This window comes from Carcharhinus amblyrhynchos, chromosome 6 (assembly GCF_965287045.1).
Source record: "Carcharhinus amblyrhynchos chromosome 6, sCarAmb.v2.hapA, whole genome shotgun sequence".
Taxonomy (NCBI): Eukaryota; Metazoa; Chordata; class Chondrichthyes; order Carcharhiniformes; family Carcharhinidae; genus Carcharhinus; species Carcharhinus amblyrhynchos.
Window position 1 is genome coordinate 112,556,310 of NC_137329.1, and position 25,526 is coordinate 112,581,835.

Consider the following 25,526-nt stretch of genomic DNA (forward strand, 5'->3'; position numbering starts at 1 on the left):
TTTTTTTGAAGTTTGTTTGTTTGTTTGTCTGTCACAAAAAGGCTTACATTAACACTGCAATGAAGTTATTTGCAATGAAGTTACTGTGAAAATCCCTTAGTTGCCACACTCCAGTGCCTATTTGGGTACACTGAGGGAGAATTTCACCAGGGTCAATGTACCTACCCAGCACATCTTTCGGACTGTGAGAGGAAACTGGAGCACCTGGAGGAAACCCACGCAGACACGGGGAGAACGTGTAGACTCCACAAAGTGACCCAAGCCGGGAATCGAATCCAGGTCCCTGGCACTGAGAGGCAGTAGTGCTAACCATTGTACCAGCATTTATTCAACTGTCTTCACTGCCTGATTTTGTCTCATTATAACCTCATCCTTAATCACTAAAGCTACTTCTCCTCTCTACCATTTTCTCAATCTTTCTGTAGACTTTAAATCTGATGTATTTGGTTCCTAATTTTGACTGTTTTGCAGCCATGTCTCAGTAAAAGCTTTCATGTCACATCCCCCATAATGAATTCGCTCTTTACCCTCTGTACGTTTCTATGAAGAAATACTTTTTTCATGCACATCCTTTATTTGTCCTTCTGCTATGTGGTTTTACTCACATATCTTATTCTTCTCTCAGGTTTCATTGCTGTAAATCAATTAATTCGTCTTCATAGAATCTTAGAATGCAGAAGGAGGCCATTTGGCCCATCAAGTCTGCACTGACCACAATTCCACCCCGGCCCTATCTCCATAACCCCAAGCATTTACCTTAGTTCGTCCCCCTGATACTAAAGGGGCAATTTAGCATAGCAAATCAACTTACTCCACACATCTTTGGGCTGTGGGAGGAAACCAGAGCACCCAGATGAAATCCACGCAGATACAGGGAGAATCTGCAAACTCCACACAGACAGTGACCCAAGACCAAGTCTTCTCTTCACTTAAAGCTCAATAACCTGACGGAAATCCACTCTTTTTCATTTTTTGGATTTTGATCCATTATTCATACAATCTTTTCACTTTAGCATTCCTTCTGCCATTTAGAATCTATGTGGCCACATTTTTCATCTTTTGAGCTGGTACCCTTGGCCCTAGCCTTGTACAATTTCTTCATGTCCCAGTACTGGTGCTAGTACCCCATAAAATGGAACCTCCCTTTCCCACACATTTTCAGCTACATGTTCACCATCCTCATCTGTCTATAGCTACACCATTTTGCATTTAGTTCTATTATTTAACTTAGTTCCTAGTTCTTGCTGCTTTTGAAGCAAGACTTCCTGTCTGTTCATCCCTATGTTACTGGTCCCAACATGGATCGCAATGACAAGATCTCACCCCTCCAATGTTCCTTCAAGGTGACTGGTTGATTCTAAGGTTTGGGTGGCACAGTACTTCACACTGCTGTCCCTGGGTTCAATTCCAGTCTCCGGTGAAAGTGTGTGTGGCATTTGCACATTCTCCCCGTGTCTGCATGGGTTTCCTTCGGGTGCTCCAGTTTCCTCCCACAGTCCAGAGATGTGCAGGTTAGCTGGACTGACCATGCTAATTTGTCCCTTAGTGTCAGGGGGATTAGTAGGGTAAATGCATGGGGTTACAGAGCTAGGGCCTCGGTAGAATTGTGGTCAGTGCAGCTCAAAGCGCCAAATAGCCTCCTTCTACACTGTAGGGATTCTATGATTTTACGCTACGATTCTAAGATCTTTATTCCAGCTGTCCTTCTGACAGTCTCTATCCTTATTCTCATGGGTAATAAGTATATTGCATCTGTCGCACATGATCAGTTTCTGCTTTTCCTCATTTGCTTTCTCACCTGGATTCTCCTTACAGTATAATTCACACCAACCTTTTACCGAACTATACCTCTCTACAAGATGTGACCAAAATCTGTCTCGCCCAAATCTAAAATCTTAGTAGCTGCTGTGGTAAGATTTGTGATATCAGCACATATCTTACCACACAGGAGGCCACTCAACCCTCCTGTCTAATCTTCCCATTCTCCTGTCCTTTCCTCATTGCCCTGCAATTTTCTCCCTATTTACTTATTTATTCATCACAAGTAGGCTTACATTAACACTGCAATGAAGTTACTGTGAAAATCCCCTAGTTGCCATGCTCCGGCACCTGTTAGAGTACATTGAGGTAGAATTTAGTATGGCTAATTTACCTAACCTTTGGACTGTGGGGGAGAAACCAGAGCACCCAGAGGAAACCCACACAGACATGGGGAGAATGTGCAAACTTCACACAGACAGTGACCCAAGCTGAGAATCAAATCTGGATCCCTGGTGCTATGAGGCAGCAGTGTTAACTGCTGTGCCACCATGCTGTTCCTTTTCAAGAATATATCCAATTCACTTCTGAAAAATAATGTTGAATCTGCTTTCATCATATTCCAGATAATAGTCAACTGCTCAAAAATATTCTCATCTCTCCATATATCCTTTAACTATCTTAAATCTGTCTTCTGGCTGACGACCTTCTTGCCACTGGAGACATTTCTCTCATCTATGCTGTCAAGCCACTTCATAATTTTGAACACATCCATTAAATATCCACTTGGCCTTCTTAGCTCTGCTCCAGTTTCCCCACAGAACAAACATCACTTTTGCCAGATAAATGTACAGACCCTCATCTATTGATTTACATCAGATATTTTGTAATCAAAATGGCTCAAACACGTTTTAAAATCATATTTGGACAAAAATGCAATTGTCTAGTTGCCTAGCTAAATTTATTGTACACAGAAGCATTCAGGTTAGAATAATGAAAGATGTATTCGTTAGGTAAATTGTAATACTGGAAATATAATCCTCAAAACCTTGGTAAATCTTTCGGGAGAAAATACTTTCCAAATAAAACTTTTATCAAAAGGTTTCAATCTAATACCATTTTTGCTTTTAAAATTGAAATAAGCCATATTTCTTTAACACAGATCGTGAAAGTATGCCACATACTGGTGGTGCCATTATTGAATACAAATCAGTTGGCCCCCATCCATTTTCACCATCATACTTTGCTACACACCTGAATTGGAAATATACCCTGACATGTACAAGTATACTGATTTATACAATAATGAATTTCAATTGGCAAGCAAACAGAAAAATCTACAGCTCAAAAACATTCTTGCTCACTCATTTTTAAATTCTTGGGAGTCGCAATGACTTATTCTGTTAACAGCATGATCTCAATAATAGCAAAAGTGACAACTGAAAAACAGCATCAGACAATTATAATGCTTTACATAAATCACAAATATTGCATCCATTTAATAATGTATCAGAACAATAATAGAGAATTTAGAAATGCTATTCAGCAAGGGAATTTCAAAAGGGAACGTCTTAGTTTTTATAGATGTGGCATCTTTTTATTAACCAGTTTAAAAAACAGGGAAATTTCATTACTATATTTGGAGTTTTGTATAATCTTTAACTGAGACAATGATTTGATTGACATTCAAATAAATTCTCCAAATTATGTTAATATTAAAAATCCGTGATTAAGTGTGACATTTGTGCTGTGAAATGTTACCAATATTGTAGTTTCTATAAGATTGAAGGCTTTTGAGGATTGAATATCTACTAAAAAATAAAACTGATTAGCGAATGAGAAATAAAAAAAGCATCAAAATGTATCATTTTCACAACATAAAGGATTATTTAACAAATTAATTTGCAAGAGCAGATGATTTAAACAGCTTTGCGCAGATAGCCTGTATCCAGTTTTGATCCTTGTATAATTGAATTTTTTTGTCTAAAAACATTAAATCACAAAAATCCTGAGGGGAGAGAGGGGGAAGGGGAGACAGATAGAAGATAATGGATAAAAAGCTGTACAAGCTTTGATTTTCCATACTAAATTTTGTTTATTTTGTCACCAAAAGGCATGTATGCAAGGCTATATTTGTGGCTATAAATAAATACACTTCATCACTTGATGAGATGTACATACCAGAAATGTTTGGGGGCTCACCACCTTGCCAAGCTGAATTAGCTACGTTCAGATGGGGGTGGCAATTGGGCAACTTAACTGGCTAACATAATGGGTTGGGGAGGGGTGATTGTCGATGAAATCGTACCCAGTGTTGCATTTCAAATCACTACTCAGCAAACTTTACTGGCAAAGGAGCACGTAAAGAGCTCAGATAAGAATACAAATCCTTTACCTTCTGCTCAACAACATTTCATAAAGTACATCTTCGTAGAAACCAAAATAACGTGCATTACAAAATATGCAATATTTGATCAGGTGTTTCTGAAAGCAAATCAGCTGGTTCACAATTCAAATTTTCAGGTTCACGATTAACATGGAACCCACTGAAATCATCCAATTTGTGCTCATTGTTAACTACTTTGTAAATGACACATTGCACAGCAATTCAGAAGTTTAAAGGCGTTCAGCTCTGTCAATTATTTTTCCAATGAACATTCACTCGACATGAATGAGATTTAACTAAAAAACAACAAAGGGCCTTATGCTCTTTAAAGTGACTTTTGAGGGTGAACTGTGTGACTTTTCTTCCTGCATCTTAAAATAGAGGTCCACATAGAATTGTCTGAATACTAAATGTTATTAGGACATCAACAAATAACAAAGAAGGGACTTCCTGCCTTGCCAAGGGCTCAATGTCCATGCTTACTGTTTTTGAAAATTGTTTTGATTTGAGCAGCTATTTGCCTAAGCCATTACAATGATTTTAGTACTAAAACTTAAAACAGAACATTAAAGGCCCACATTTTACAGTGGTAGTCACATTAGCAGTAATGGAACTGCCAGTGTTTGCCATCATTACTCCTTTAAAACAACCAGCACCTTTTGGAGTCTGCTCAGTTAAACACAGAAAAGCAGAATTTGCAATTAGTGATTCTCCAGAGGACGCACTAAGCGTCCCTTAACTTCAGTTAATTGGAATCATTGAACTGTAAACTTCCATTCTATTGGGTGATTTCACTTTAAAAATACTTTAAAAAGTTACACCTTATTGAATGAGGTGCAAGTTGGCTTTGAATGGTGTCCCAAGATCATTTTTGCTGCTAAGCAGGCTCTCAGTCCATGAAATATGTTCCTTTGTCATACAGGTTTATAGCATGGAAACAGGCCCTCCAGCCTGACTTGTCCGTGCTGCCCATTTTTTTCATCCCCTAAGCTGGTCCCAATTGCCTGGTTTTGGCCCATATCCCTCTAAACCTATCTTACCCATGTAACTGTAAACATGCTTTTTAAAAGACAAAATTGAACCTGCCACTACCACCACCTCTGGCAGCTTGTTCCAAACACTCACCACTCCGTGTGTGAAAAAAATTGCCCCTCTGGACCCTTTTGAATCTGTCACCATGGCCCTCTAGTTTTAGACTCCCCTGCCTTTGGGAAAAGATGTTGTCTATCTACCTCGTATACGCCCCTCATTATTTTGTAGACCACTATAAGATCATCCCTTAGCCTCCGGTGCTCCAGAGAAAAAAAATCCCAGTCTAGCCAGCCTCTCCTTATAGCTGAAACTTATAACTCCTTTTCTGTGCTTTGTCTGTACAGCCATGATGTGGAGATGTGTTTGAATCTCAAATTTCTTCATGAAAAATTTCAGTGTTTATGATATTTTAGCTTCTACCTTAACAAATATTTACTTCCCATTTATCTTGCTATCTGTAAAACTGAAAAAAATTAAAACCATCAGGCTTCAATGGCTTTTACTTCCTGGTTAGTGGTCCACGAGAATACTTCAACTTGATTGGCTATTTACACTGGTTGATGACATGCACTGTTGCATGAAACATGATAAGGGAAGAGGAGGAGCCTGTCCCACCAAGTTCAATATGTGGGCAATTCCTTTGAAATTAGCAGCAACTACTGCTGCTTCACTACTGATGCAAAATCCAGTCCATGTCTTATTAAATCTTAAGCCTTTACAGAGGGACATTCCTATGAAGCACTTCCAAATCCCAATTAGACAACGGTCATCCCTTTTGTAAACAGGGAATGTAACAATAACTTGATGTGGCAGAAAGAGATTTGGGGAGAAAGAAGAAAATGGAGAGCAGAGGAAAGAAAAAAAGTTGCTCTTGCAAGGCAAACAAAAAAAATTACAAATAATTCCTAGCTATACCTCATTTTACCCATTATCAATGGCAGAGAAATGATAAAGACTAAAGATTCAAGGTCACAACTTAAATAGCAGTTATCTATAAGGCATAACAATACTGCTGAGCAAACTCATCATCTGGCTTTCCTCACTAGTTTTTTTTAGAATTTCAGCATCGTGTGGTACTCGATCTCCAAGGTTTGTATTTCTGACTCATCTTTCCATAGAAAACTGAAATTTTAGTTTTCCCATTTGTCGCTATTCCTGACTACAATAGCACTATCTATCCAAATGACTGGCTGATCCTTGGACTGGAGCTAGAAAATAATGCATTGACAGATCACTTGCAACACAATTTTTTTTCTGGTGAAGTGGAAAGATCAGTGAAGTCAATATAACTGGAAGCCAAAACTGGGAAAGGAAAAAAGTAATAATGTTACATCAACCATTAGACATTCTGCTGCCCCATTATTGGGAGATCATTCTGCCACAGGTAAATGTTTGAGATCACTGTTTCATCAGGGCTCAGGTACTTACACCACATGACAACCTCAGATACAACAAACAAAATGTCAATGATTAATTTCAGGATTCTTAGGTAGGATTGTAATGCAATGAGTTACAAGATGTAAAGATATGAAACTGACTTACAAGAAGAAAGAATGCACTTAGACTTAACTAGATGTCTTTCACAACCTCAGGTAATTCCAAAGCTTTCCACTGCTAATTAAGTTTCTTTGCATCATAGTCTGAACTGCAATATAGCCAATATGTACACAAGATCTCTCAAAATAACAATTAGCTAATGAAAATTAATCTCTTTTAGAGAAATTGGTTGAGGAACAAACGTTAACTAGGATAGAGGGAGAACACCTCTTTGAATTGTGTCATGGGCTCTTTGACAACCACGTGAGTGGGCAGATGGAGCAGTTTACATCATCATCTGAAAATCAGCACCTTCAACAATGCAGCAATAATACAATAAAATGTCCACCTAGATTTTGTGTTTTGACTTGAATCCATGACCACGACCACTGAGGCAAGGTTGAAGTGCAAAAGCTTGAATGTATCTAATTAATTCCTACTTGTTCTGTATAGAAACTCAACTACAACGTGCAACCAACGTGCTTGGTTATCTTAAGAGCTATGAAATTATCCCAGTGCAAGCACGTTTGAGCTTTCAGATACCATTAACTTTCACCGAATTTTGAACTACCTCAGGTGAGCTAACTGATTAGAAAAGGATACATACATATGCCTCAGAGAAAAAGATATGTGAAGTTAATTGCCAGTGGAGTCTTTAGAAAAGCCCTGCCTCAGGAATGGGATTATAATATAGTTATATCATTTAATTTCAATATAAAAGGTACTCCCCATGTGACAACATGAAAGTACACATGGTGGAGATGGAGTGTGGTTGGACACAATGCTGTTAATGCGACAAGACAATGGACAGAACAGCCAATTCCAACATTTCCTTCTCAGGAAATTTATTGTGTTTTTCAAATCTATGAATGAATTTAAATTTGGCTATAGTTTATCCTAACTATGGAATAAAAATAAAATCCACACCTCACCAAGACTGGAAGCACTAGATTATTCACCTCCATTATTAATTTGCCATGTCTCAGCTGGTGACTCACAGAATATGACCAGTAATACAATCCTTTTCAATTGGTGTTACACACCTCTAAGAGGTGAAATTGCTTTCAACAATGGCTGTCTTGATCTAAGAGTCAGTTATTTGCAAGGAGAATGGTATAAGCCTATCCCTTAATGGGCCATCTGTTCCTCTTTAATATGGATCAGAAGCAATTTGTTAGGGAACTCTAGTTGTAATGAAAGAAAACAAAATAATTGTCAAGTACAGGTTGGGGAAGATCATGTATCACCACCTCAAAAATCTCAATTCGCTGATTTTTTTCTCCCCTCTTTAGAAAAGCAATGTTTGAACAAGGTTGCAGTTTTATTTCTAAAATTCTGAATTCTTAAAAAATAAAACTAGTTACACCCAATGTTCCCTCTAATTTTCTTCCGAGTACTGCATGGCCTATTTTTTAAAGTGTGAAGTCCATTACAGATTGCTGTGCTGTCGCATACCGATACAGTTGAGAACATTGATTACACTTTTATTAATTGCGTTCTTTAAAGAGGAAGTCTTGCTACTAGTCAAGATGTTAAAAAAAGGAATGCTTTGAAGAAAAATCAATCATTTAAGTAAGTTTGAATTATTTGAATAATTTTATTAGTCAATGCCAATGGTATTGTGGAGGCAAAATAATTGCGAGAGTCACAAAGTTTAATGGTGTAAACATATTAAATGATTACAAAAAGCAACAATGCCTACAGTACTTAAATAATCATGTTGCTTTATGGTATTGTAGAATTCAGTTCAAACCCACACACAGAACTGGATTTTAGGAAGCCATGCGGTCCCACCCTCCAGCTAAAAATTTGAAGGGTTTAGGGCACCCATTATCCTGGCTGACTATCCTGACAACAGCCTTGAAGTTAACAATGGCAACAGTGTTAACTGTTTAAGGCAAGACTTCTATCTCTTTCTCAAGAACAAGTCTCGCCTTAAGTGAGCTGCTGGTCAGTCGTTTGGCTGGAGGCTTTATCGTCCCAGCAGCACCAGCCGTGTGTAAGTGGCCATAGGACTACAGGCAGACCCTGTCCAGGGTTGGGGTTGGGAGGCCTGGTTCAGAAGGCCGCGGGACAGTTATGAGGGGAAAATGTCCTGGGGGAGACTGTCTCCAATGGGCCCAAGGTATCCATGAAGGTGGGCTCCCCATCCCCATCCATAACTGGCACCAGTTCATGCAGCTAATGTTTCTAAGGCCTGGTTAAGATGCACTTTGAGAGAGTCCGGTACAGACTCCATGGGCTGAATGGCCTCCTTCTGCACTGTAGGGATTCCATGGAATTGAATTCCAACAACTATAATCAATCTTTTTTATGCCAGATATGCCTCCTGCCACTGAGGTTTACCCACATCACTACTGCCTCCAGTCTCACTGGAGTACCTTGGTGCCACACTTGGTAGAATGCTCCTTTTATGATATGGACAATAACTCTCCTGTCATCTCTGGAATTCAATTCCTGCATCTTAATTATGTCTGCAGCCAGGTGATTCTGGGGTAGGTAAACAAACTGAGCAGGTTACTGGCGAGCAAGTATAACTTGCTTGCAGTATTGCAATTCTCTCCATTACTTTGCTAATGACTTTGAGTAAGCCCAAAAGGCGGTAATTGATTGGGTTGGATTTCTCCTATTTTTGTGGATGTGGCATAGTTAAACAATTTTCCATCTTGTCAGGTAGCTGCTGGTGTTGGTAGATGCACTGGAATAGCTTAACTAGGAATGTGGCTAATTCAGAACCAACAGTCTTCAGCAATATAACAGATGCTGTAAAGGCCTGCGGCTTTTGCTGTGTTCAATGTATTCTACCATTTATTGATGTTAGATGGAGTGAATCGAACTGAAGACTGTCATCTTTGATGGTGGGGGCCTCAAAAGGAGGCCCACGAGAATCATCCACTTGGCACTCGTAATTGAAAATAGTTGCACGTGTGTCAGGCTCGACTGTTGTCCTCAAGTGCTGGATTCAGCCACTGTGGTATCATCTCCTCCCATATGCTTACTCGTCCGCCATTACTCATAAATAAATGTAGCTAAGCTGTAGAGCTTTGACTTGATCTGCTAGTTGCAGGATCACTTAGCTCTGGCCACAGCATTCTGCTTTAACTGCTAACATGCACGTGAACCTCTCTTGCAGCTTCACTAGGATGGCAACTCATTTTCACATATAGCTTCCTCAACGAATTCTTCAAAACCCTCCTTTAAAACAGTATTTATAATTTAGGAAATGGATAAAAACAAAAAGAATGTGAAGGTAAATCGTGATTCTGTGGGAAACCAAATGTTTTATTTCTCCAACAGACTAAGTAGACACAGACTAGTATCAGTACATCACCACTTTCTAAATTCCTTACTTTGCATACTGAGGAATGACAGAACCTGTTCCTTTCCTCCATGAGATGAAAAAAAGGAATGATCATGAGGTGGTGTCAATAAACAGCTAGTTCTGGTGAACAATTTCCACTGTAAAAGCTCCTAGTCAGGAAAAAACTAATCGTAATTTTCTTCCGTTACTACTACTTTCTCAAGAGCTACAATTCAAGCAGCGGTATTACTCCATAGATATTTGCAGTCTTCTGGTACTTTACCAAGCAATTCTTCACGTGGAACTTGCTTAAACTACAGGAGAAGCAAAGCAGAATCCCTTTCTGATTCGCACTATGTCCACGTTCACAAGCAGCAAAAGCTGGATTGGACTGGACAACGATCAGTCACGTAAGATTCAACTTATGGAGGGTGGCAAATATTGTACCTTTGTTTAAGAGGGGCTGCAGGAAAAGTCTGGGAATGACTGGGTGGTAAGCCTAACATCGGTAGTGGGAAAGTTGTAAGTAGGTATTCTGAGAGACAGAATGTACAGACACTTAGAAGAGGAAAGGATTGAATAGGACAGTCAGCATGGCTTTGTGAGTGGAAAATCATGTCTCATGAATTTGACTGAATTTTTTGAAGGGATAACCAAGCAGGTAGATGAGAGCAATGCAGTTGACATCTACATCGACTTTAGCAAGACCTTTGACAGGTTCCACACTATAGGTTGTTCCATAAGGTTAAATCTTACGGGATCCAGCGTGCATTGATGACAGAAGAGGTTGTAGAGGGTTGTTTTTCAAACTGGAGGCCTGTGACCAGCGGTGTGCCTGAGGGATCAGTGTCATTTACAGTAGTGATGAGAATTTAGGGGGCATGGTTAGTAAGTTTGAAGATGATACCAAGATTGGTGGCTTAGTAGACAGTAAAGAAGGTTATCTAAGATTGCAATGAGATTTTGATCAATTGGGCCAGTGGGCTGATGAATGGTAGATGGAGTTTAATTTAGATAAATGCGAGCTAATGCATTCTGGTAGATCGAACCAGAGCAAGATTTTACTCAGTTAATGGTAGGGCACTGGGGAGAGTTATAGAACAAAGAGATCTAGGTATACAGGTTCACAGCTCTTTGAAACTGGAGTCACAGGTGGACAGAGTGGTGAACATTTGACATGCTTGGGTTCATTGATCAGAACATTAAATACAGGAATTGGGATCTTTTGTTGAAGTTGTACAATACACTTTGAAATCAATTCTGGTCACTGTATTATAGGAAGGAAATTGCTGAACTATAGAGTGCAGAAAAGATTTACTAGGATGCTACCGGGACTTGATGGTTTGAGTTATAAGGAGAGGCTGGATAGATTGGAATTTTTTCCCCTGGAGCATGGGAGGCTTATAAAGGTCTATAAAATAATCAGGAGCACAGATAAGAGAGTCAACATCTTTTCCCAAAGGTAGGACAATCTACAATTAAAGGCCATAGGTTTAAGGTGAGAGGGGAGATACACAAAAGAATCCAGAGGAGCAATTTTTTCACACAGGGTGATGAATGTCTGGACTGAGCTGCCAGAGGTAGTAGTAGAGGCGGGTATAATTTTGTCTTTTAAAAAGCATTTAGACAGTTACATGGGTAAGATGGGTGTAGAGGGATATGAGCCAAACTCGGGCAATTTAGGCTAGATTAGTGTTTAAATAAAAAGGGTGGCATGGACAAGTTGGGCTAAGTGGCCTGTTTCCATGCTGTAAACCTCTATGACTGTATTATGCTTTCCTCCCCCACCAGCTTAACACCACTGAGGCCACTTTTAATACTTCCTTTACTACCTTGTTGAACCATGTATCATAGACCATGTATTCAACCTGCTGTCTTCTTGGTCCATCTACATAAACAACACAGGAATTAAGGAAGCGGATCTATATAGGTGTATTTCTAGCTGAATACTTTCCATGAGCAACAATCTGCCAAGATTCCCTTTTATTAGCCTGTATTCCCAGGAGCTAATTGTACCACCACATCTTCTAGTCTATCTAAAGTCAGTCAAATTCATCAGAGACCAGGTGTTGAATCTGAAACCCTTCTTCTTTGCACAAAACAGTGTGACTCTGTGCTGTGTATTTATCACTAGTATAGAAGTTAGGTTTAAATGGGAAATTACATGCAAGACTCCCTTTTTAAAGCAGTGAAAAAAATACAATTATGGTAGAGTTAAAGAAGATGTCTTACCATAAGGAGTCCTTCCCGCCAACGGATTTATTAGTGGAGTAGGATTACCACTTCCTTCCCTTCTGGTTCTGTCTGCTAGTACTGGAAATTCTGAGAGGTCTAACCCTGTAACATTTTCACTTCCATCTAAAACACAAAACAATTTGAACAGATCTGATTTAAAGTAGTAACATTAAAATAGGGCAACAAAAATGGTTTTAAGAAGTGTTTTTAACTATACCTTCATACTGATACATTTTTAAAATCGCATTCATGAGGATGGGCTTCACTGGCTAGGCCAGCATTTATTGCCCATCCCTAATAACTCGAGGTGGTGATGGTGAGCTGTCCTCTTGAGCTGCTACAGTCCGTGTACTGTAAGTACACCCATAGTGCTGTTAAGAAGGGAGTTCCAGGATTTTGATCCAGCAACTATTTCCAAATCAGGATGGCAAATGGCTTGGAGGGGAACTTTAGATGATGGCATTCTCATGCATCTGCTGCCTTTGTCCTGCTAGATGGTCATGGGTTTAGAACGTGTTGTCTAAGGAGACTTGATGAGTTCTTTTAGCGTACCTTGTAGATGATACATGTTGCTACTACTATACATCAGTGATGGAGGAAGTGAATGGTTGTAGATGGGGTGCCAATCAAGCAGACTGCTTTGTCCTGCATGGTTTCAAGCTTATCGAGTGTTGTTGGGGCCAGACACATCCAGGCACTTGGAGAGTATTCTATCACTCTTCTGGCTTATGTCTTGTAGATAATGGATGCTTTGGGAAATAAGGCGAGTTACTCATTCAATTCCTGCCCTCCGACCTGCTCTTATAGCCACAGTGTTTATATAATTAGCTAAGTTCAGTTTCTATCAATGCTAACCCCCAGGATATTGATCGTGGGGATTTCAGTAATGGCAATGCCATTGAACGTCAAGGGGCAATGATTAGATTCACGTTGGATGTGGTCATTGTCTAGCATTTGTGTGGTGCGATTGTTATCTATTACATACAATCATGCTACACATGCAAAGGATATTTTGCTATCGCTACATTGTTTGTATCTAAAATACATTAAAACAAATTAAAATGGGATTTGTGCAGCCATGTCTGCAAAACAAGAATAGGTCAGTTCATTGGTGAAGTTGTATAGAGCAGTAGTTATCTAGACTTACAGCTTCCAGAGGGAAAAGAACAGATTTGTGGATTCCAATCACCCCAATAATCTAACAAATTCACATGCAAATGGATTTTGATTTACTATGTCACTATATCCTTAATTAGAAAATGCAATTGATTTGTCATGTACAATTATCAAACACAGGTTAAAAATGCATATTAAGATAAGTTACAAAGAAAAAAACTTTAACTTTCAGCTTGCTCAACACCAGAAAGTACCAGGAGATTGAAATGGAACATGCCTGGCACTTTACTCAGTTTTTGACCAATGTCAGAAGGCAGGTACTTAAACAGGCATTAGATAATAAGCATATGCAAGAGCCCTATGCCCACTTAAAATTGATTAATATGCCATCAGTCACATTTGAGGAATCCTTAGGGAATGGATCACACCACCTCAAAATTATGCCTTCTTGCCATTTTCACATGTGATAAATACAAACTCATTTCATGTCATGATGTTTAATCTTAAGACATTCCAGGTGGCTTGAATTATTATCTTTGTTTTCTAAATAATGGTACAAAAAGATCTGCAAAGAACGATTCATCATGCTCCCAGCAGAGCGATCATATTTGGAACAGGAAGAGCAGGACATGAAATGATGGAAATAATGGTCATTTGTGCCATTCCAGGTCTACATATTCCATTGATAACCACCACAAATAGTAGTGCGTGCCCTGAGCCATGGAATTAAAAAAATGCAATTTAATTAAACTTGGGCATACATGGGAGTCTAGTATATGGAATAATGTTAAAGGAAAGTTTTAGTGGTAAAACCAAACGGAAAAACAAATTTACCTGTGCCATTGAAAATGTTACTTGAAAGTGAATTATTAATCCCAAAAGCCTGATTCCTGTTCATCCCAAATCCAGACATACTGTAACAAAGACAATTAAATTAAAACATACTTCACTTGCAATAGCATTCTGGTACGAAAATATCACATACATAGAATCTCTACAGCGCAGAAGGAGGCCATTGAGCTCATCGAGTCTCTGCCGACCTCAATCCCACCCAAAGCATATTCCCATAGCCCCACATATTTACTCTATTAATCCCGACACTAATATCAATTTAGCACGGCCAATCAACCTAACCCGCACATCTCTGGAGGGTGGGGGGGAAACCAGACTACCCATAGGAAACCCACACAGACATGGGGAGGAAGTGCAAACTCCACACAGACAGTGACCAGAGGCCAGAATTGGATCTGGGTCCCTGATGCTGTGAGGCAGCAACGTCAACCACTGTGCCACCCCTTCTGTTTGTTTGGATACAGAAATCAATTATTATGCAAGTGATTTCTGAACGAGAGAAATGACATACTAAGATTAAAAACTGACTGAACATTTTCAAAGCCTCTTTATAAATGAGCAGTCATACTTACAATATATTTTCCTGAAACTAAAAGAGAAAATGCTGAAAAATCTCAGCAAGTCTGACAGCATCTGTAAGGAGAAAAAAGAGCTGACAAAGCATCATCTGGATTTGAAACGTCAGCTCTTTTCTCTCCTTACAGATGCTGCCAGACCTGCTAAGATTTTCCAGCATTTTCTCTTTTATTTTCAGATTCCAGCATCCGCAGCAATTTGCCCTTATTAATATATTTTCCTGGTTAAATTAGGGCAAAGTACTCAGAGACTAAGAAAAATGATATCATTAACATAACATTGAAAATAAAGCACTGCATCTTACTGTAACCATCATCTTTCACTAATTCAGTCTAATGGAAATGGACGCCAACCCTGGTCTGCAATAAAATACAACATTTGTGCAACTTCCTTTAAAATTACACAAGCCTACTTTTTTATGACTACTGGATTTTATTTGATCGTAGGAAAGGGGACCTGACTTATGTGCAGTTTTAACACCACCCTAAATTGTACTCTTAAAATTTCCAGCACTTGTCATGAACTGACACAGGTAAAATACTGTGGAAAAGGGGAATATTGTGTGACTCAACCTCGATACCATTAGGTTAATATCCACTATCCAGTGATCAACTCAAGTTTCTGCTTCTACCTCTGGGCCCCAACAACAATCGGACAGTCACTGCTTGCCTGGCCAGCAGTGATAGAGCAAGGCAATAAACCACTTTTGGCCTCCTCACAGAGAACCAATGAATAAAACCGATGATTTAAAGGAGGACCTGTATTCCAAGCAGAAGTGAATCACAAAGCTGCTGGAACATGCACTGAAGTTGAGGAAAGAGGCCCGGTTGCCAAAGAGGCAGCATCACTGAATCCAATAGGTAATCGGGCAAATGGGAGGAAATGTGAAGGTTGAACTGGAGGATGCATTATAGTGGCAGATGGTTTGGGACCAGGGTATTAGGCTGACATTCATCCCTGGATCAGAAATGCTTCCCGCATTTCGGTGTTTGTGCAATGCTCATTGGACTTATTATTGAACGTTATACTTGGTGCCTGCAATGCTGGAACTGAGCCATTGCTATAGTAACCAAAGTACTGCGCAAGCCGGAGGAGAAACAGAACATGTGAGATGCAGTTTAAGAAAATGCAATCATGAGTCTAACCGCCTGCCCGCCCAGCCGTGATGGAGCAAGGAGAACAAGGGAGTTTAACATTTGTTGATCATCTTGTGGGGTTAGTAGCGAAAGGCCAAAAGGGAAAACTAAAGTGTGTACAATGGGACAATACCCACTGATGATTTATATGCCTATAGAAAATGTTTGGTTTTTTTAATGTTAATTGGTTTCTTGTTCTCAGACTTTCTCCTTACTCCTCTTATTTCCCTTTTCACTTCCTCCCCAGACTTTCTATATTCAAGCTGGTTCTCACTTACATCATCAATCTGACATCTGTCATTCAATCCCTATTTTTGCTTCCTCTTACTTGCCATTCTTTTTGTCAGCCAGAGAATTCTGGTTTTGATTGCCCTACCTTTCTCCTCATCACCAACACAACCTTCCGTCTGCCTACCCATAACAAGACCTCCTGGATGCACCCCTGCTCTAAGCATTGGCATCTTATCGACTATCTCACTGTCAGGAGAAAAGACAGGCGGGATGTCAGAGTAACCAAGGCCATGTGTGGTGCTGACTGCTGGACAGATCACAGGCTCATTGTCTCCAAAATGAGACTCTGCATCAGACCGAAGAGGCGACCACAAGGAAGCAAGGTTATGAAAAGTATCAATGCGGCTGAGCTAAAGAACCCCAGCATAGCTTCAGCACTGGCTGAAGACTTAGAAATCAAGCTTGCTGACCTACACCTCACAGGCAGCGCTGTGGACAATTGGGAACGCTTCAGGGCTGCTATCCACACATCCGCGCTGAAGACGCTCAGGCCCTCCACCTGCAAGCAGAATGATTGGTTTGATGAGAATGATGAAGAGATACAGGCTCTACTTGTTGAAAAGCACCATCTTCATCGAGCCTGTCAGAACGACCCATCTTCAGCTGCCAAGAAAAATGCTTTTACCAGTGCTCGCAGGACAGTCCAGAATAAACTGCGTAAAATGCAGGATGCCTGGCTGAGCGCCAAAGCCGATGAAATACAGGGATAAGCTGACAGAAACGACTTGAAACGGTTCTATGAAGGCCTCAACACTCTCTATGGACCTCAATCTCTCAGGAGTTCCCTCCTCCTGCGTACAGATGGTACATCTTTCATTACAGAAAAGGCTCAGATCCTGCAGAGATGGGCTGAACACTTTGAAGCCGTCCTCAACCGACTGTCATCTATTAACGATGAGGCAATAGACAGGATTCCCCAGGTTGATATCAACAGTGCCATGGATGACCCAACGGTAGTAGCCGAAGACTCGAAAGCTGTCAGCCAGCTATCCAGTGGCAAAGCCCCGGGGCAGATGCCATACCTTCACAGATCTATAAAGCTGTTGGTCCTGCACTTATCGAGAAGCTCACCGAGTTGTTCCAGTCCTTTTGGAAGCAAGGATCCATTCCTCAGGAACTTGAAGATGCTTCCATCGTACACCTCTACAAGAGGAAGGGCAATCAGCAAGTATGCGACAACCACTGAGGAATCTCGCTGCTCTCCATCACAGAAAAAACTCTCGCAAGAGTCCTACTAAATCTTCTGGTCACTCATCTGAAGCTGGGCCTGCTTCCAGAGTCAGTGTGGCTTCCGCAAAGGTTGTGGGACAACTGACAAGATTTTTGCTGCGCGCCAACTTCAGGAGAAGTGTCAGGAGCAGAATCGCAAGCTCTACACAACCTTTGTTGACTTCACGAAAGCCTTCGATACTATAAGCCAACAAGGCCAGTGGAGGATCATGTCAAAGTTCGGCTGCCCCCCAAATTCACTCAGTTGGTATGCCAGTTCCATGATGGCCAGAGTACTGGATGGCGGAGAATCCTCTGAGGCATTCTCAGTCACCAATAGCGTCAAACAGGGCTGTGTGCTCGCACCCACACTGTTCAGCATGATGTTTACTGCCATGCTGAATGATGCCTTCCAGGACAGTGTTGCTGGAATCAGCCTCAAGTACAGAATGAATGGGAAGCTTTTCAACCTGAGGAGACTTCAAGCTATCACCAAAGTGAAGGAGACTGTTCTGAGAGATTTCCTCTTTGCCAATGACTGCACCCTGTATGCTGGCTCAGAGCCAGAGATGCAAGTCAGTATGGACAAATTTTCCATAGCTTGTGACAACTTTGGACTCACCATCAACATTAAAAAGACCGAAGTCATGCACCAGCCTGCTCCTCATGCACCGTACACAGAATCCATAATCACAATCAAAGGGCAGAAACTACAGGCAGTGGACCAGTTCACTTATCTTGGCAGCACCCTCTCCCAAGCAGTGACTACTGATGCAGAAGTTAACTGCAGAATAGCAAAGGCAAGTTCTGCTTTCGGTAGACTGTGCTCCATTCTATGGGAACGTCAAGGAATCAGCCCAGCAACAAAACTGAAGGTCTACAGCACCGTGGTACTCACTACCCTCCTGTATGCCTGTGAAACGTGGACTGTGTATCAAAGGCATGCAAGACAGCTCAATCATTTCCACATGACTTGTCTTTGCAGAATATTAGACATCCGATGGCAAGACAAAGTACCAGATACTGAAGTTCTCTCTAGAGCAAGTCTACCATCAGTCCACACACTGCTGATGAGAGCGCAGACCTGGTGGGTAGGTCATGTCATCCATATGTCAGACGAGCGCATACCCAAGCAGCTCCTTTTTAGGGAACTCTCTGCTGGAAAACGCTCGCATGGAAGGCAGAAGAAACATTTCAAAGACACACTCAAAGCCTCCTTGAAGTCGCTTGACATTGACACGACCGCTTGGGAAACGCTGGCAGAAAACCGCCCTACCTGGCGCTGCCTCATCCACAAAGGCTGTCAAGCTCACGAAGCAAGGTGTATAGCTGAAGCGCGAGCTGCGCAAGTCCAGAGCCACCAGCGCAACAACTACAGTGTCTGCACAAGTCTGTCCAATATGTGCCAGGACATTCTGTGCCCGAATTGGCCTGATCTGTCATCTTTGGATACACCACAACCAGCCTCAAAATGACTAATGGTGTCGAGGTCGTCATCGATGACGATGGACGAACAACAACAACTTGCCATTCTTTTTGTCAGCCACAGTATTCTGGTTTTGATTGCCCTACCTTTGTCCCTTGCAGGACATGGCCAAACCATTTCCTCTCTAAAGACAGCCACTTGCTTGTCGAGTTTTATCTGCCAATCTTTGATTCAAATTTACTCAGGGCAGATCCGTTCGCACCTACTGAAACTGGTTGTCCTCCAATTAAGTATTTTTACTCCTAGTTCCTTTTCTATAGCTACTCTAACTTTTATGATATTATAATCACTGCTCTCTAAATATTCCCCGACTGACAGTTAATCCACTTCACATCTCAAAACAGATCCAGCAATGCCTCTTTCCTCATTGGGCCACAAATGTTTCTGTCCCAACAATACATGCTAATTAAAAAGGTTCTCCCGAATACACACCAGAAATTTTTGCCCTTCTATGGCATTAACACTATTACTATCCCAGTTTATATTAAGATAATTTAAGTTCTCCATTATCTATATTATATTATTCTTGCATCTCTCCAATTTCTCTATAAATTTGCTCCCTATATCATTCCCATTAGTTGATGGCCTATAGAATACAGCCAGTATTTTTAAAGACACCTCTGTTGTTTCTTAATTCTAAACAAATAGGTACTGTCCAAGATCCCTCCAGGACATTCTCTCTCTCTTTCTCTGTAATATTCTGCTTAATTAACACTGCCACACCCCTTCCTTTCTTTCTCTTCCAATATTTCTAGAACACCCTGCTTGGAATTATTCCAACCTTGTTTGGGGTGGGGGGCAATGGCAATTTGGAAACCAATGCATTGGGCTGCTCTCAATGTGTTCCCACTTCCATGGGCCTTTGCTGCCCCTCAGGCAGCAGCAGGTAGCCAACTAATGTAACTAATAGGGCAGTGATCAACAGTCTGACAAATGCATTGAAATTTTGGCAATGTGCACAGTCCCGTCGCTGTGTCCAGAGCTTGGTAAAGCTTCAGACCTGGCTTCATGGTGGGAGGTCAATGGCCAATCAAAGGTAACGTACATATCAGTATTAATGATCTGAAAGGTCAAAGATGCTCAAATTTATTCATGTGGAAGCATTTCCCCATCACACCGACAACATGGACAGTTCTGGGCCTTCTTTAAGATATGCTATCTGCACCCTTTCACGAGCACCTCAATTCGCAATAAGGCTGCCAGCCTGTCTTCCAGTCAGGCTCTCTGACTGGCCCTCCAGCATTCATCTGCCACTTGCAATTGGATGGCAATCATGGCCTATTAATTGGAAGCCTCTTGTAAATTGGGTGAATCATTGACAGTGGCAAGGTTGGTACCTGCAAATGATCCCAACTTTGATGAATATTCTATGTCCAGAAGATTCTGGCCCTTGTATCCAGGACTTTTTATTACCTAAGCCTGTCTTTTTGGAGCAAGATCTCCATGACAGCTGCAAAATTATATTTCAACATGTCTGTCTGCACCTGCAGGTTACCAGCATTACTTATCTGACTTTGCACGTTTATAAACTTGCAGCGTAAACCTAACTTGAACACTCTTGTATTCTCTCTGTCTGTTTCCATGTAATATCTTACTAGTGCTTATTCTAGTTCTATTATCTCCCCCAATTTTTTGTACAGGCGATTTTCCCTTTCTCATGCTATATTTTGATGCCCAAATTGAGTCTAGTGCTTTAAAAAATGTAATTATCATCTCTAAAGAATGCATAAGTTTTTAAAAGCCTTCAATCTGTGTGTTTACTACTGTAATAACACACCTGTTGCAGATTGGGAAGCATGAGCCTATTTCATATTCATCAAGTGCTGTCTCCCCAGAAGTTAAAGGTAAGCTGTAAGGTGGTCAGTAGCTTTGAGTGGGCTTCTGGGATCAATCTACGATTTGAACTGCAACTAGATCAAGTTTTGTTATAGTGTAGGTAACAGAGAAACAGTATGCCTTGTATATTTTATACAAATGTTGATTGCAAGTAACAACACTGGTAAGCTGCTGACTAGAATGTTACAGACGTGAAATAATTTTTGTTAACTTTGCATGTTTTGGTCAGGTTTAAAAGTTTGCATTACTATTTTATAGTGCCCTTTTAAAACAGGATACAGTGCATGTGACACTGCAATTCTTTCCCTTCCACAAAGGCCATTGCCTGTTTGTTTAAGCAGGGAAATTCAAACTCATTTAGGATTTGAGTTTAATATAATAAAGGAACATCTGACCATTACTGACATTTCCAGCATAAATCATAGATAAAACGCTAGTCTTACCTGCTCACTGTAAAAGGCTGCCGGGACGGCTGCTGCTTTGGCATACATATAATGCTAGGTGAGCTTCTGTTTGGACTGCCTAAACCAGAGCTGCTCATGCTATTTGTCCTCCCTGGAATCCCAATCCCTTGCCCAACCTGGGAATGATTCATCATATTCCTGGGATTCATAGGCAAAATGCTCCTGTTAAAGAACAGCAAATATTAAATAGCAACAATGTCTAGCATACTTCTGAAAACATATGAACAGACTGTAGAGACAGTCAAACAAAAGAGAATAAAGCATACTCATAGAATCATAGAAGTTATATGATTTCTGTTAAATCTCAGAGGATATTAACTTCATGCCATCCAAATTTATTAAACACATTTTAAAATTGAATTTTATTTCGTGCATTCTTTAACATAAGAACATAAGAAATAGGAAATAAGAAATAAGCTGCTATCATGGCAACAGCAACAATGCACCTTAGAAATTGTAAAGAAAAAAATCAATTCAGATTGTACTGGAGTCAGAGAAAACATGTCTGCAGCATTTCCATCTCCTGGAAGTGACCTTGCTTATTTGTACACCATTCATCCTTTTAGTTTAAACAAAGACATTTCCAACTCAAATCTCTTTAGTCTGTCTGTAAGCACTCCCCTCCCCTGTTCAAGGTACAGACCCACCAGAATTCTATTTAAAAAAATACAGTTATCAAGACACAGTTTACTGGAAGAGAGTTTCCCCCAAAAGTTGGACCTGAAATTGCACCAATTTATGTGCCAACTTTGTTATTGTCAAATTTCCTTCCAACCTCATTTGTATACAATGGAATCTAAAAATGACTGTAGAGAAAGTGAAAATCAGGTTCCGAGGAGGATGATGAATATTAGTCACATATTACATTAGCTCAAAAGTACAATAAAGAACCAGAAAAATTACAGCTCTGTTTAAAATTCTGGCCTTAATTATGCTGCTATTCTGAACCAAACGATGATTAGAAATAATTGGCATGCATGCTTCTTTAACCTGGTGCAGAAGCATTATAAATGAGGTGAGATGCAATTTGGTGCCAAGATCAAGACTAGCCCTAAAAAACGAAGTCCTGCATAATATTAAGGGCATAACAAAACTGCACACAAATTTCCTCTACATTTTTAGTCAGCTATTTGTTTTACGCTCTTGGTTATCTGCACTTCTGGGCAGAAGTATACAGCAATCCACACCAATAATTAAATGCTGGTGCGAACACAGCAACACACTATTCGTTTTATAAACTTTCTCACAAATTTATACAAACACTGCATTTCATCTAAGTAAAACTTTTCACACAGTGCTATAAAATTCCGCAGCAGTTAGAAAAACAAACAATGTTTACATTGTTGAGCACTGAAGCCGTTTTTGTCCCATTACCTGCTTGGTGAAGATGGAGTATGAAGTGACATTGTGGGCACTCCTGTTGTTGGCGTTACATGATTAGGTAACTGAGTACCTTGTGATAAGCTGCGATTTAACTGAGGGTTATTGTTGCCCATTCCCCTCATCGGAAGGCCTAATGCACCTGTGAAAACATGAATAAAAGCTCTTTCAGTTGTACACTGATTGCCCGAGTTTTATTCCTAAAACTGAAGGAATACTTTTGTTCATAAATCGTACTGCTTGATTTTGGTTATTTTCTAGGTATTAAGTCACATGCTAACTTTATCATGCTTATCCAAAAAATTACTGTGAAAGTACTTTCCCTTCAAACCAATGCTGAAAACCTATTTCCAGCAAAAGATTTGCAATGCCTATAAAACGATTTTATGAGGGCTCGAGCTTTGGGAAAGCAATGTTAGAACAGTTTTCTATAGCTATATTATAACATGTTTACAGTAGTACACTTGCATATATGCACATTTGACAATGGATTAGTTCCAGTGATGTCTAGACATGCTACTATGAAACAACTTATGAAATCCATGCTTAGGTTTCAGCATTTGCAACGTTTCCTATGCATTTTCAAAACATGGACTTGTCAATGAAGCAAAAAAGGCTAAATAATTGCAGAGCTAGATCTGCTGTGCATTATATATTTCCATTAATAGGTTTCAATTTAGTAACTTTCATGCTAAACACAAAAACATAAACAACAGAAAAGACTTACTTTGCCCATATAAACTTGCACCAAACTGAGATAGCTGCCCTGATGTTGATGGTGATGGAGATGCCAGCATCTGAGGAAAGAGCATGTGCGGTCAGTAACAAAACTGCAACAATTTCAAAATTTTGATCCACAAACATAAACTATGAATATAACAGATCCACAGTACAATTTTATAAACCTTTTATTAAGCCACAAATATAATTTTAGATATAAATATTACTGAGCGTGAATGATGAAAGTTCATGGTTATGTAATCATAACTGTCAACAGTCAAATCAATTTGTTAACTCATGAAAAGTATTTCATAAATCAAGTCTTATATTTGAAAATTGCAGAAACAGATTTTTGAACTGGAATTTTCAGGTATTAGCTCAATGGCCCCCCAAACTGTGAGTTGCAATCCTCAATAGGGGTTTTTTATGTGTGCCATGTTTATCATCTGGGTGTTTGGTGGATTCTGGCAGGTACATATAGGTGACTACTAAGGTTGAACTGTGCTCAAAGGTTCTGCTACAATAAGACAGGACACCACGAATAATTTTGGACAAGTTGCTGCCTCTCCTCTCCCCGCGTTGTCTCTCTGTCTCTGATATGCACTTGATTTAGAGTCAGAGGTTTACAGCATGGAAACAGGCCCTTGTCCATGCCGCCCTTTTTTTAAAACCCTAAGCTAATCCCAATTGCCCGCATTTGGCCCATATCCCTCTTTACCCATCGTACCCATGTAACTATCTAAATGCTTTTTAATAGATAAAATTGTACTTGCCTGTACTATCATCTCTGGCAGCCTGTTCCAGACACTCACCACCCTCTGGGTGAAAAAATTGTCCCTCTGGACACTTCTGTATCTCTCCCTCTCACCTTAAACCTATGCCCTCTAGTTTTAGACTTTAGCTCTCCTTCGGGAAAAAATACTGACTATCTATCTTGTCTATGCCTCTCGTTATTTTATAAACCTCTATAAGGTCACCCCTCAGCCTCCTACGCTCCAGAGAAAAAAGTCCCAGTCTATTCAGCCTCTCCTTTTAACTCAATCCATCAAGTTCCGGTAGCATCCTAGTAAATCTTTTCTTCCCTCTTTCCAGTTTAATAATATCCTTTCTATAATAGGGTGATCAGAATTGCACACAGTATTCCCACAGTGGCCCTAACAATGTCTTGTACAACTTCAACAAGATGTCCCAACTCCTGTATTCAATGTTCTGACCAATGAAACCAAGCATGCCGAATGCCTTCTTCATCACTCTGTCCACCTGTGACTCCACTTTCAAGAACCATGAACCTGTACCCCTAGATCTCTTTGTTCTGTAGCTCTCCCAAATGCCTTAACATTAACTGAGTAAGTGCTGCCCAGGTTCAATCTACCAAAATGCATCACCTCGCATTTGTCTAAATTAAACTCCATCTGCCATTCGTCAGCCCACCGGCCCAATTGATCACGATCCCACTGCAACTGGAGATAACTTTCTTCATGTCCACTACGCCACCAATCTTGGTGTCATCTGCAAATTTACTAACCATGCCCCCTATATTCTCATTCAAATCATCGATATAAATGACAAGTAACAGTGGGCCCAGCACTTATCCCTGAGGCACACTGCTAGTCACCGGCCTCCAATTTGAAAAACAACTCGCTCAACCATTCTCTGGCTTCTGTCGAGAAGCCAATTTTGTATCCATTTAGATACCTCACCCTGGAACCCACGAGATTTAACTTTATGCAACAACCTACCATGCGGATTTCAAAGGAGGCTGCACCATTTTTTATATCGTTGCACCAGGTGCAGTGATCCTGGGTGAACACCTCACTCAGAATTCAAAAGTGATATCATAACCCCAAGTGAAGCTTCAGAATGTCCGCGTAGTGTTTCTTTTGACTGCCATGAGATAGACCCAGACTCAAGCTCCTCAGTGAAGATTTGCTTTGGTGAGTATCTGGCATTCTGACTACATGACCAGCCAACTCAGTGCTGATCGTCTCAATATGGTATGGATGCTTGACATACCAACACAACTAAACACCACATTTTTACAGGTGGGGTGGGGGGGGTTGTGGTTTTGCAGGAAAGTGTGTGTGTGTGTGTGTGTGTGTGTGTGTGTGTGTGTGTGTATGTATATACATCAAACTAAAACATATCAACTAAATACGTCACAAAAGTAGGTTTTCATATCTATATGATGTACGTATCTGTTGATTTATAATAT

At 40.3% G+C, this 25,526-nt stretch overlaps 1 protein-coding gene across 6 annotated transcripts in view; it reads right to left on the reverse strand.

Moving 5' to 3' along the window:
• The window catches only part of cnot2 (CCR4-NOT transcription complex, subunit 2), a 131,472-nt gene that overhangs the window by 36,564 nt on the left and 69,382 nt on the right, over positions 1–25,526 (reverse strand). For all 6 annotated transcript variants that reach the window (XM_080191206.1, XM_080191207.1, XM_080191211.1 and 3 more), the window contains 5 exons: positions 23,322–23,391; positions 22,589–22,736; positions 21,194–21,376; positions 14,199–14,278; positions 12,246–12,371 (listed from right to left, as the gene is read on the reverse strand). In XM_080191206.1, the coding sequence (XP_080047332.1) occupies positions 12,246–12,371; positions 14,199–14,278; positions 21,194–21,376; positions 22,589–22,736; positions 23,322–23,391 (607 nt within the window). The remainder of the gene's footprint in view (positions 1–12,245; positions 12,372–14,198; positions 14,279–21,193; positions 21,377–22,588; positions 22,737–23,321; positions 23,392–25,526) is intronic.